The sequence below is a fragment of the Cataglyphis hispanica genome, chromosome 5 (assembly GCF_021464435.1).
Source record: "Cataglyphis hispanica isolate Lineage 1 chromosome 5, ULB_Chis1_1.0, whole genome shotgun sequence".
In the NCBI taxonomy this organism is placed as follows: domain Eukaryota; kingdom Metazoa; phylum Arthropoda; class Insecta; order Hymenoptera; family Formicidae; genus Cataglyphis; species Cataglyphis hispanica.
The window spans coordinates 11107021-11120302 of NC_065958.1; the positions used below are offsets into that span (position 1 = coordinate 11107021).

General features: G+C 39.1%; 1 protein-coding gene across 1 annotated transcript; it reads right to left on the bottom strand.

Annotated features, from left to right (window-relative positions):
- Positions 1–14: 14 nt before the first annotated feature.
- LOC126849877 (uncharacterized) lies at positions 15–11415 on the bottom strand. Its single transcript, XM_050592208.1, has 9 exons — positions 11281–11415; positions 4200–4312; positions 3970–4077; positions 2292–3083; positions 2089–2213; positions 1859–2017; positions 1485–1754; positions 1034–1282; positions 15–863 (listed from the first exon to the last, which is right to left on the bottom strand). The coding sequence occupies exons 2-9, from the start codon at positions 4303–4305 to the stop codon at positions 528–530; spliced, it is 2145 nt and encodes a 714-aa protein (XP_050448165.1). The 5' UTR covers positions 4306–4312; positions 11281–11415; the 3' UTR covers positions 15–527.
- Between the last annotated feature and the right edge of the window lie 1867 nt (positions 11416–13282).

Genomic DNA, 13282 nt, shown 5'->3' on the forward strand with positions numbered 1-13282 from the left:
GATAACGAGACAGCTTTTTTTTACAAATATCATAATTTATTTAAAATCCTTAAGATCTACATTGTTGATATCAAAGTATCCAATAAATACCATATCGTAACGGTATTCAATATTACGCAAAATGAGCACTATCGTCATTCGAGGATTGCACGAGTAGTTTGTTAGATTATATTCGTAAACTGATATGTAAAATATGGCTGCACACCTCTGTCGAGTAAAATGAAATTAGCATATATTCCGGTAAAAAAATTAATTTATAGATATGCGGGAACAACGAATTAAAAAAAATTGTCTTAATTTATCATAATTGTAATAACATTTGTTCCAGATATCTCGGTGTATACTTTTTTTTCTTCGGTCTTTCTCTATAAATTCTTTTGCAGGAAAAATGATTACGAAGCGATGAAGGGTAATGTTCACTGCTTAAGCATTATTTGATTACTGGCACGCGTTCATCGTTTGCTACGCAACTTCTTTTCTAACTTCGTTACGATAGTAACTATCGAGGTGTTGTAAATAATATCCTTCTACGAATCCACAAATTTTGTTGTACGAATCCGTTGCAATTTAATGTAAAGCACAGCCGCGCTTATGGTCGCGACGAAGAGCGTGCTCAACATAAGAGAGAAAGTCGTGTAAAAGCCGCCGTTACTCATGCAAACATCTTTCGCCTTTGTCATCGTCTCGACGGCCGTTTCCTCCATGCTCTCCAAGATCTGACTGGATGCTGTGCTCAAGTCATCTAACATGATCACTTTGAAACGACGTCCGACACGAACCGGGTCCGATAGCAAAACCGGATTCGTCGAAGTGTTTGTAGATGTGTACATTATCGATCGACGACGTCTACCTGGTTCGATTTGCTAAAACAAATTAATTTATATAATATAAACTATATAAAAAATGAAAAGTAATTAAAAAATGTAGAATAATGTGAAATTTTTTGGAATATGCTATCAATATTTTAGATTTTAGAACACGTATTAATATTAACGAATAGAAAATTATCATCTGACTTTTATATGCATCTTACTTGCTCTCCTGGACAAGGCTCGCAATCCGTTTTACATAGCTCGATATTGCACTCAATGAATAGATCCATAACATCAGGGAATTTAAAAGCTTGGAAGAACGCATAAGCAATAATAGAAGCGCCTGTATTTCCGGTATCGTTTGTCTTTTGGAAGGCACCGAACAATTTCGGTTTCAAGATGCAGCCTCTTTCGTCGGTGAGCTGCAGCATATTGGTCGAGGCTTCGTCTCGCGCCACACAATCGCGTACCTTGAAAAAATAATTTATATATAATTAAACATTGTTTTTAATTTATATTTTTTATTTGTGATTGAAGGAGAAATTGTCCTAAAACTTTGTCATTTAAAGAATAATCATAGAACGTCGAGAAGTAATTACCAATTTATTATTATTTTTTATTTATTTATTATATTCATCTTTTTTTACTTTATTATTAATTGTTGGTGCGTACCTGAAGATCGAAGCCGGGATCGCCTTCCACGGAAACGACTAAGGTCATTGTCTCTCCGATCTTTACTAGTCCATCAGCTGCAGGTGCGAAAGGTCCTCTACCGATCTGAATATCCAATTTGGCTGTAGCCGTATCGCCACTGAAGGTAACGATTTCCTGGTTCAACATGTCCACTGAGAAGTTTACTGTTAGGGCTTTGTTAATGTTTCCTTCCCAGAGGCATCGTACTCTTCGCACTGTATCCCAGACTTCTTGTATACCCGGTTCGTTCTGAAGCGATGAATATTTTTTATATCAAGGCGATTTTTTTTCTTTCTAAGGTAAATCGAGGAATTGAAAAAGTAATAAATTTTGTTGGCTTGATCCCGTATTACCTGTAATACAAGAACGTTCTCCAGATAAGCTTGACCGGCTTCACCCTCGAAATCATTGATGAATTGAGTTCCGCACGACTCTAGACTCACGGTAAAGGAATATTTCGTTTGACCCGAATTCTGTTCTACATACCTGCATTCCGGGTTCATATAGAATCCCTGAAATTCAAGGCAGAGATTATTACCGATGAGTTTCGGTACAAAGAATTCTCGATTTTTTGATGTTTTACCTTAGAATAAATAACGCCGTCGAAAGCGCGATTGAATTCGATATTGATCGTCATCATGGTTTTACTGCACTCGACGTCGAGACTATGAATATGCGGGGGATGTTTGAGATCTTCATCCGTGACGGCTTGATGATAAAATCAAATTATATAGTCTCACGTGTGTCTATACATATTGTAACTTCACAATAAAAAGGAGAACGTACCTCCAGTTTCTTCTGAAGAAGCAGTGCCTGTCTCCGCAGTTCCAGTTTCTGCACCAGGAACCCCTGGCGCAGCAGTACCAGTGCCAGCTTCACCTGGCGTAGTGAAGGGAGGGATTGGTCCTTCGGGAGTGGAGGGTGCATATCCAGTCGAAGTAGATCCCCCTCCGCTTGGAGGGTAGCCTGAACTAGGATATCCTCCACCGCCCGGGGTTGGAAAACCTGGCGTGGGCCGCTCCGATGGATAGCCGTACGATGTGGAGAAGCCGCCTGGGGTCGAATATCCTGTAACCGGCGGTTGTAATGTTCCAGGAGTACCTCCAGGCGAGTATCCTCCCGCTGTGCTGCCGACACCGACGGAAGATTGGTAGCCGTTGGCCCCACTTATGGACCCGGGCAAAGGTGCGGGTCTTGGACTGGTCGACGGGAAGGACGGCGGTTGCGGCGGAAGGTAAGTGCTCGACGATTCCGGGGAGTTCAGCGGCGGAAAGGCCGACGAGCCCGTGTTAGAGTACGAAGGTTGACTCGGCCGAGGGTTGTAGGACGTGGAGCCGCTGAAACTTGGCGGCACATACGTTGACGTAGGTTGCTGGCTGCTGGGAAAGCTCGGTCTCGGGGTGTACGAGGGTTGTACGGAGCCCGGGTAACCACCGGTATTCGGCGGAGTATAGAGTGATGACGGCCTCTGGATTGGAAAACTCGTCACCCCTGATGGCTGGAAGGGCCGGGGTTTCTCGGGCGGTCGTTGGGTGCTGAACGGCGGCAAGTACGCGTTTGACTCCGATTGTTGGCGAGCTGTAAGAAAACGTGGGCTCGTCGAGAGTGAGAATCCACTGATGCTTCTCATCGACATAACGACGATGTGAATGAGAAGTATTGTGACTGAAAATCTTTTCAAAAAAAAAATGTTTATACGATAATCTTTTATCAGTTTTATGCAACAGAAATAAAATATTAAGTAAAATGCAAAATTATGTCGATTAGTGTTTCAATATTTTTTATGCATCTTGTTGATAAAATAATATTGAACAATGATTCTAATTAAAAATGCAATTGCAATACTTTTCGTATCGATGCTATTGATATTAAAGTATTAAATAAATTTTTATAAAATTAATTTTTATAAATATTTGTGCGTATTCGTCTCTCAGTCTCTTTGAATACAAAAACCATTTTTTAAGAATATAAATAAAGATAATGAAATATATATGTGCTTGTGAGTTAATTAAGAGTGCATTGACTCGCGTGTGCTGTAAGTGAAAATAATTTGCTGTCGGTTGGATTAAGCGTGCATCAAAGCTAATCTCAGCGTCGAGCGTGAGAAAATTTTCGTCAAGGTATCATGATAGAAATGATTGATTAGCAGCAGGGCAGTTATGGATTAATAATTCTGCGCGTCTATAGCATCTAAATCGGTGCGACGATTGCGTCGGCTGCGCATAGTCGCAGCTTTTTGCGCATGAAATCGCAATTTACCAGTCCATGGGGTAGTAGCGTCCCTCTGACCATCAGCGACACTGAACTGTCTACAAATCAGCGCGCATCGTCAGATTTGCTAAATTTGATTGTCGTGGAAAGTAATAAAAAAAAAAAGATAGAAGGAATACTCGTTATTCGCGCGATGGGGCGGCGGCTTCGTATCTCGCCGTTTCCCGTCGACGGCTGAAAGTCGGAAACCTACTTTTACGTGCGCCCTGCTGGTAGATCCCCTGAATCCACTCTAGGATATTTTGCGCCATCACGTCTGCCGGCGATGTCGCGGCAGCAGCCCGCTGGACTCTCGAGCGAGCTAATGAATTTCAAACCATTCAGTTTGCGATCAGGTTCGTATTTTGCCACCGTAGAACAACTGTATGGCCTCTCTCCTCCGCCGAGCGGACTCGCAAGAGTCCTTTCGCATTTTTTTCTTACCGGGATCCGCGTCCGGGGTTCTCACGAAGAGCGCATGACCGCCGAAATCCTGGCCCACCGCTGCACCCGAAAAAGCGACGACGAGGATCACCGCGATGAGCCTCATCACCGTCCTGTAAATTTTTTTTCTACATTTAATATAATTGAAATCTTTTGTTCTCTCCGCGAGAATCACGATATGTCAATCACTCTCGATTTTCGAGCGAAATTTCATCCTTAAAAATAATCGATCCGTGAGATCACGCCGCGAGGGTCAAGTGTCATTGACACGTGGTTGAAAATAGTACGTCTAAAGGTATATTCAAGGATGATGAACCGGTCTCCTCGTCGAAAGTAGAAAGTGATCATTATGAAATCTATGGCCGTGATCGCAGCTTTTGACAGTTGACGTCACCGTGCAGGCGGAATGACTTATTGTGAGAAGAGGAGCGAGAGCCGATGCGCGCCGTGTGATTTCTCCTCAAGGTCTCGGTTTCCGCGTTCTAAGACGGTGTAGGTATACGAAAAACAACGACGCGATTATGAAAATGTCTACACGGTTAGACGCGCGTTAGACGCCTTTTCAAGGTCTCCGCGTGCGTGCTGGAATGCTATGTAAAGAGCGTATTCCCCTTTAGCTCGACTTGTTTTCATTTCGAAAGTAACATCTTCGCGGTTTTCTAATTGGCTTGTAATTGCCGGCGGATATCCAAGGTTCGAGATCGCGCAAGCGAAATGAAATTCATCTGGCAAAGATTGACGTCTGAGAATCATTTCGGCAAGCGATGACTGTACGGATAATTGTCCCGGGCAAGTTGCAGCCGGCTGAGTGATCTCCAAGGTCCTCCGGCGTGCTGGCGAAATTAATCGTCGTAGAAAAAGGAAAAAAAAAAAAAGAAATCGCGCGCAATTATTTCGACAGAGCTTTAGCGGAAAATTTTGCGTGCGAGTAATGGAGTTCGTTGCTTTAATCTCGGATCGCGATCATTAAATATCTTTCTTTTACTTTAGGAGCCGGCGCCGTTTCCATTATTGTTTGCTTCTTCTCACGTGCGGCGACTTGTGTATTAGCGGCATGTTTCGTCAGGATGGATTACGCACAGCATAATCGCGCTGTCTCGTCTCACACGTCTCATAAATTCTAGACCATCTTGTTGAGATAATTTATGGACGTGTTCGCATGAGCACTTAATCTCTCATATTTTCGAACATACGAATGTTGTAGAGCTGCTGCTCTCTTCCGTGAAAATAAAGCGGCATCCTTTCACGGACGACGACCTTCATTAATATTATAGCGACCGGAATTATTGCGAATCTGGTTTTAACTATGGATTTTTTTTTTGTTTTGTTTGCGCGCGTTTAATTCTTTTCTAGTCTCGCGTAAAACAATGTTGTTATATTTATCAGAGATGAAAATGTGAGAAATACAATTATCGATTAAAATACAATTGGATTTAATATTTAATCAATAAATAAATTAATAACTCATAAATATTAATGATTCACACGCATACGCAATATATAATAATAATAATCATTATATTGAAATTGAAATTATGATAATTGCGGCAGTTAAATTGCGTAGCATTAATCATTCGCACACTTGATAGATAATTTCGGCACGTTCGCAAGTAATTGCGAAATACACGTGCAAAAATAGCGGCTTCTTTCGGTTTAACAAACATATTTTTTTTTATCTTGCGTCTGAGTGTCATCATCAACTCGTCGTTCAACGAGCGCGAAATCTTACGGTCACTTTCGATTAATCCGATGTCGCGTACATAGACATTGACAACGTTGTAGATTTTTGATTTTCGGGAATATTATTTTCATATTTTATTGGTCGTAGATATATAGCTGGATTTCCGCTGAATTTTCACAGCATAAATTTCTGGTTTCTCTGAATCTTTGATTCCGCGTATGATCAATATGTTTCATATATCTAGAATTTTATAAATGCCTACTTTTATAAAATATAAATTTTGCAAACTTTTAAATCGAAAGTACGTACTTGTAGGAGAGCGCTTGTGCGCGGATGCTTTCCATCGCCTTAGTTTTACGCCACGAATTCATCAGTGAAACTGAATCGTGACGCGCCGTCTCTGCGCTCGTCTAACACTCGTACGATGCATTCGGATGTATCCGAGAGCCGATGGTGCATCGGATCGTTGCATCGGTGGAGCAAGAGTTCGAGAAGTCAACAGTGGAATCGTGCTCGAGCGAGGTGAAAGGTGAAAGTCGTACCGCGCCGGCTGGTGGAACGTATAGGTACCGGCAAACGTCTTGATTTTACACGTGTTTCGTATACGCATCGCGAGATATATCTATCGTTCGATAAATTCCTCTACAATCTATTTTTTCTTTTTTATTTATAGGTTTATTTATTTCACACATTGACAACGTAGAAGATTTTTGATTTTCCTGAATATTATTTTCATATTTTATGGGTCGTAGATATATAGCTGTTGGATTTCCGCTGAATTTTCATAGCATAAATTTCTGGTTTCTCTGAATCTGTGATTCCGCGTATGATCAATATGTTTCATATATCTAGAATTTTATAAATCCCTACTTTTATAAAATATATAAATTTTGCAAACTTTTCAATCGAAAATTATTACAGGAATCGACACGCGTATAGGCGAACATTTTCTTTTCAAGTCTCACGATATATTTAATTGCGAAAATGACTATGAGAGAAGAATTTTCGTTGCGATAGTAGCAGAGGATCGATTGCACAAATGAGATTCCAATTAAGTTAAATTAAATAAAAATTAAAAATCACATATGTGTACAGAGAGCGCGATGGTGAGATAAAACCGGTTGCGATTTGAGCAGTTGATTCAGGTGAGAATAACGAAGAGAGATTATCGCGTAACACATCGCTGCACATTGTAATAATTTTCATACTCTCCAACAAACTTTTGACAAACTTTTCGCGGACGAAAAAGTCACGCGAGATTAGCGTGACGCGTTGGACCGATCAAATCGTCATCATCTCGACGAAGTTAGCACTCCATGTCACGTCCGAGAAAATTATTCAACGTAATTGTTACACGCATTTAATTTATATTTCTTTCTGTTCCCGTAATTCGGCCAATGAAACATTACACTCGTGATGTACGCGATATACGCGCGACGATGCTCTCCCGATTTGACTCTCCCTCCTTCCCCCTCCTCCACCCCTCTTGTCGCGTCACTTCGCAAATCAAATTAACGCGTCGGTACTAATTACGTTCTAATTAACATCCGTCTCTGCCCGCCGTGCTCCTCGGCATTGCGTGGGGAGAGGCGGTCTCTTTCGAAATCCTCACCGACTCCGGCGTCGTATATTAGGATATCATAATTCGAGAAACAACGGCCGTCGCTCGCGTCCGCGTCGTGCAATTATCGTGTGCGAAATTCGTGTAGCTTTTGCGCAGGCGAACCCGGCCGTAAAGTTGCTGTTTTGCGGTCGCGCGATTAGGCAAGTGTAGCATGCACTTGAGAAGCTGCGGTTTTCCTCTCGCCGGCCCGACATCGTCGTCGATGTCGGCATTTTAATAACGAGGCACACGTTTATTACGGAGGTTTCATAACGAGCGTCCCGCGCCGAGGAAACTGGGCTACTCGGGGTTATTATTCGGACTTTAAGAATCGATGCGTGCACATCTAAACAGCCCGCTCGGGGTCATCGACTGGCAATTATAACGGGGATCCCTCCCGAACGCGGGTCCCTCTAATAGGTGTGTCGAAATATCTTCTGGATAGATGACACAGCGTTGGAACTGTGTAAGCGGAGAGCTGAGAACGTCAATTGTGATAAGGAACGATTTTATTATTCATGATAATTCAAGCTGCTAGTCGCTGAATGCGACTCCGCGAGGATAGAATTAAACTTCATTAAAACACAGTGAAATTCTTCTCATGAAATTTCAAATCTAATATGTTTCTAATGACTGGGACAGAGTTCTACATTTTGTAGAGATTATCACAATTCTTTTCTGTATTTGTGGCTATATAATTTTTTTTTTTTTTTTAATATCGCTCTCGCAAAAATATTTTTTTCAATGCAGAAATATATATTTTATTATATTATAAAGAAAGGTATGGCGTTATTCATATAAAGAAAGAAATTGTTTCTCCCAACGGTGCTGCAGAAGATAATGCGTAAAGATGAAATTATGGCGATGCATTATCTCGATGCGCGCGCGAAATTGTATGTAACGCGCGTTTCAATTAAATTCGAAATCACGAAGCTGGGCAATCCGCTCGCGATGCGCCGGACGTTAATGACGCTAATGACGAAACGATTTAAGTAGAGGCAGCGATTTGCGGCCGCGGATCTCGCGCAGTGAAAACTGTTACGTCCAATAGGTCTGGGTTACGAGGACATCGATTTCCTTATACATCGGCAGTACACATACTGTGTACTGTATGTACACGCTGATGTGCGCCCGCGCTGAAACCGGCCGTGTTTCGCGCGACGTGAAAAATCACCGTCGCCGTGATTTCTACCGTGCAATGTCAGCAATCGGCAGCGAACACCAAATACGTAACCTCCGTATATAATGCGCGACAGTCGAGAAAATGGCATTTCATCCCAACATCCGAATTCGGCGAAAATTTCACATGCGAGAGAATGGAATTTTCTCACCGTGTTAATTGACTCCTGATTTTATACATACGGTATTGAGCCCCTTCGATCTCGACGCGAGAAACGATTATCGCGTTTATTTTTTTTTTCAGTTCGTCTCATCGACGATACGGCGTTACGGCGAGCGCTTCTTTTTATCGACTCGCAAAAATTTACAAATTTACTCGGCAGAGAATTTGACGTGAGGTTTTATCCCATCGAGACAATCATCTTTCAACAAGCGTCGTTTGCGAATTTTTATTCAGATGCAAAAATGTGCCCCACGGCGGGAAAGCGTGAACTTTGCTGTTAAATTCCTTGGATGGTGAGACACGAGCGTTTTCAAGCCCGTTCATTGACATTTAATATTCTTTGCGTATGTACGAGCATGGTCCATTCTCTCTCTCTCTCTCTCTCTCTTTCTCTCCTGTCTCCCTCTATGTTTACCATCTTTTCTCTTTTTTTTTTGTCAACCTCTTGACGCACGTGTCCTTACTATCGTGTATAGTAGTTGTAGAAAACGCATCTTAAGTACCGCGACTAGCGAAAGGATGTCATTGTATAAAGCGACGCTGTAAACGTTGCGAGATCATTTTGATGCGTGATTCACAATTAATTTAGAAAAACATTTATATGTATATCTGCTTTTGGTACAATTTGTTTTTTAAAACATTTTGTTTTTTAAAACAGTTTTTTTTTTTAACATTTAACATTTTTTTTTTATATTTAAACATTGCAAAAGGGAAACATTGATGACGTATCTAGATGCCACCTGAGTTATTACTATATTAAAATCTCTGTTATGACAAAAAATATCTAGTCTAAAAATCCTTTCGAATGTCATCTCTTGAAGTAGGCCATTGATTTGTCGATGCGATAAAAGCGAAATTATTTTCTTCTCGGATAAATTTACCCATCTACTATAAAATTGGTCAAATTATAATTGACATATATAATATTCCAATATTGGAGAATATTTTCAGTCGAGCACTCGAAATCAATCAATCGCGATGGCAAGAATTTTACTAGAAAGTTTATATATTGCACAACAACAATTCTCCTCGCATGCTATTATATTCATATAATTGATGATTTATATTACTTAACATGAATAAATTGTATGCGAATTCTTTTCTTTTTTTTTAATGTTGTAATCTAATTCGCCGGCAATTCTATAACTATATGAGCGCGATGTAATCGTGGCGGATTGAAAGATAATTAATAATTGCTTTATTACAAGTAATAATGACATATTTCACGATGTGCCATAAAGCAAGTTGAAACACCTTTCAATATTTTTTCGTCATCCTTGCATCATTGCGTTTACATTTTTATCGGGGTACGAAGGAATGTCGTAAACTCATCTTCTTCTCTCGCGCAAATTTTGTAATTTGCGAAGATAAATGTCACGAGACAAGTAATATCTCTAATAATTATTTTTTTCTTTAATATTCGTGCGTGAAGTCACAATGCAAGATGATTTTAGAAACGAATGAGCGATACGATTTTATCTTCTTTCCACGTTTTGCGGATGAAAAATAAAATAAACTCGCTCTTGAATCATGGTATTATTTTTTTTAGTCAAAAAAATATAAAAAGATAAGAATACTGAGATTTATTTATTTTTTTTTAAATTATGTACAAAAAGAAATTTTTTAATTATGATTACAATAATAGTGTTTTCAAGAAGGAAAATATTCGAAATGATTATCTTTCAATTAATAGCGAACACTCTATAAGACTTGTCATTTGTTCCTCGATACTTGTGACGTGTTTGACTGCTCGTTGCCGCGGATACTCGAAAAACAAGAAGGCATCCGTATCCTTCCTACGTGCAACAAGTGTGCATCCACACTATCGTGCTTGCGTGTGTGTGTGTGTGTGTGCGTGTATCTTTATATTCACACACGTACTCACTTTCTTCGAGGATGCGGTGACCAAAACGAGCAATCATCATTTCTCACTCTCACTCTCGCACAATGATTCTCACACTCGCTTCTCTTTTCTCCTTCAATTGAGGTTTGCCTGCGGCTTTGACATCACATACGTTTGAGGAAAGTAACGTACGAATAAAATGATTTTATTAAAAAATATATCTATATATATATATATATCTATATGTCACTTTTAGATAATATCTAAAAGTGCAAGATGAGCACTGGTTATGAAAAAAACACCATTAATGTTAATTAATGTGAATTATTGTCAACCTGAATAAGAAACAACATGTTTGTGACTTACATATATATATCCATTTCTTTAGTTAATATTTATAAGAATTAAAGTACATATTTTGTTATGTTATGAACACGAGAAAAAATAATTAATCATACTCAAAGAGAATAAAATAATCAACATATATTTATATATCGTGTGCCAAAGGAAAATGACATAAAATATTTTATAAATTAATATTAATTGCATTTATTTCTTTACTCGAACGTATGTTGATGCGATATCGTAAATAAATATTAAATTCAAACTCACCTGTAAGTGAAATCCTTTCCGCGGAAAATTATTGCCGCCAAGTAGCCACCGAAGTCGATCTTCCTTCACGATTCGGCCGGAAGATTTACGTTGTGCTGTGCGCGCGCTTATGAGAAAGGTGAGAGTGAATAGCTGGGAGCATCTTCATTCAAGCTTTATATAGGTATTGTACCCCCTTACCTAGGCACACTCTGTAGAAAGAGCGTGCCATCACCGAGCCTGCCGTAATTTTATCATCAACGGGAGGAAAAAAGCACTCGCTGACGAAATTGCATTAGGCGAAAATATCCCACATTCGAAGTTCCACCCAAGTTTACAGCCTATGCATTTTTGTCGTTAGCCTTGTCGTAAAATTAATTACCTCCTTTAATGCTATTGTTTAAAAAAATATTTCGATTTTACGATACCGGCGAAGAAATTAATTTTCAGCGATAAGTAGATATTTTAAAAGACATGGGAAAAATTAAATACAAAATATTATATGCGACGTACGTTCATGAAATAATATTTCTTACAATTTTTTGTGTATGTTACATAATCTTATTGTTAATTAATTATACTTATATAATTAACAGTATATTTTACAATTATTCGTACATTTAACTATTTCAATATTTCCATTCAGTTCATATAAAGACAAAAATATTAAAATTCTGAGACGACATAAATACAATTTGGGTCATCGACAAAACATCAGAAATATTCTTTTGTGTAAAAATAATATCATGTACATCGTCCTACATCTTCCACAAGGGTTTGATTGAGTGCTCCGTGTAATAAATGCAAATCAATGTGAACACCTGTTAAATGATTTATGTGCTCCATCGCTTTCTGAGATTCGCGCTTCAGAGAGTGGCTTTCTTAATCATACATTCGGGAATAATGACGATAATATATGAACTCCTACGTCCACAGAGATTTGTTACCCCTTACAAGGAGAGACGATACCGCGATCTTTTCCGGGTATAAAGTACGCTCCTAATTTGGCAATCGATGGGAAATCTATATTTCTTTGTCTTTTTCTGCTAAATAAATAAATAAATTTTCCCGACGCGACCTAATTTGTCCATCTTAAATTTGTTTATAATCACATAACAGATGGATCGTATGATTATTCTTATGCAACTGTGTCTTGAAACACGTTCTTTGGTATTCTATGATAATCACATGGCATCTATATTAGTTGAATTAATGAAGTAATAAAGGGGAATTATGCTGCTTACGGGTTCGATACAATGAATCGTTCCACGTTTCATTGGTGCTTATTAAAAAACAACATGTTAGAATTTCAGATGATTTAGCATCATTTAATCCTAATTTAATTTTCTGTTATTGTCTTTTTTTTTTTTTTATTAATATATATGGTATTGCTGTAAATATCATCCAGAATTGAATGAAAAAGAGGTTTAACATTCCTTTCTGTGGTGCATTTTTTTCTTTGTCTCTTTCTAGAAAAAAATATAAAGAGATATAAAGAGAATCAGAGATCAAATCTTAGTTAACGGTAACTAAGATTATGAGATTAGTCTTATGTGAATCACGTTCGACCAAATATGGAATGATGAAAACTAAACTCGTGACAAAATCTAAAGTTTTATGACGACCTTTAACCGAGAGAACGACGACTTTATAAAAGAGAAAGTGGATGTAGGAACAATTCAGACGAAAATATATTTATGGGCACGTCGATTGTCCGATAAAATAACCAACCACGACGTCGAGACTGTCGATCAAAAATTTCGCGAGAAACTTTAAAGCGAGAAAGAAGTATCTTCTTGTGAAAAATTCAACAGTCCATCAGCTTGACATTCAACGTGTGCAGAGAGCTTAATCGCGAGGGTAGTAAATGCGATGCGAGTGCATCGATGCACGTGGCGCTGTCATACGTCATTAGGTGTCATTAGACACCCCGGGTTTCGCGAGAACATTTCGGAGATGCATTTCACCCGGTCTCCTCGTGCAATTTCACGAAATGCAACAAAGTGCAGCGATAGTAGAACGC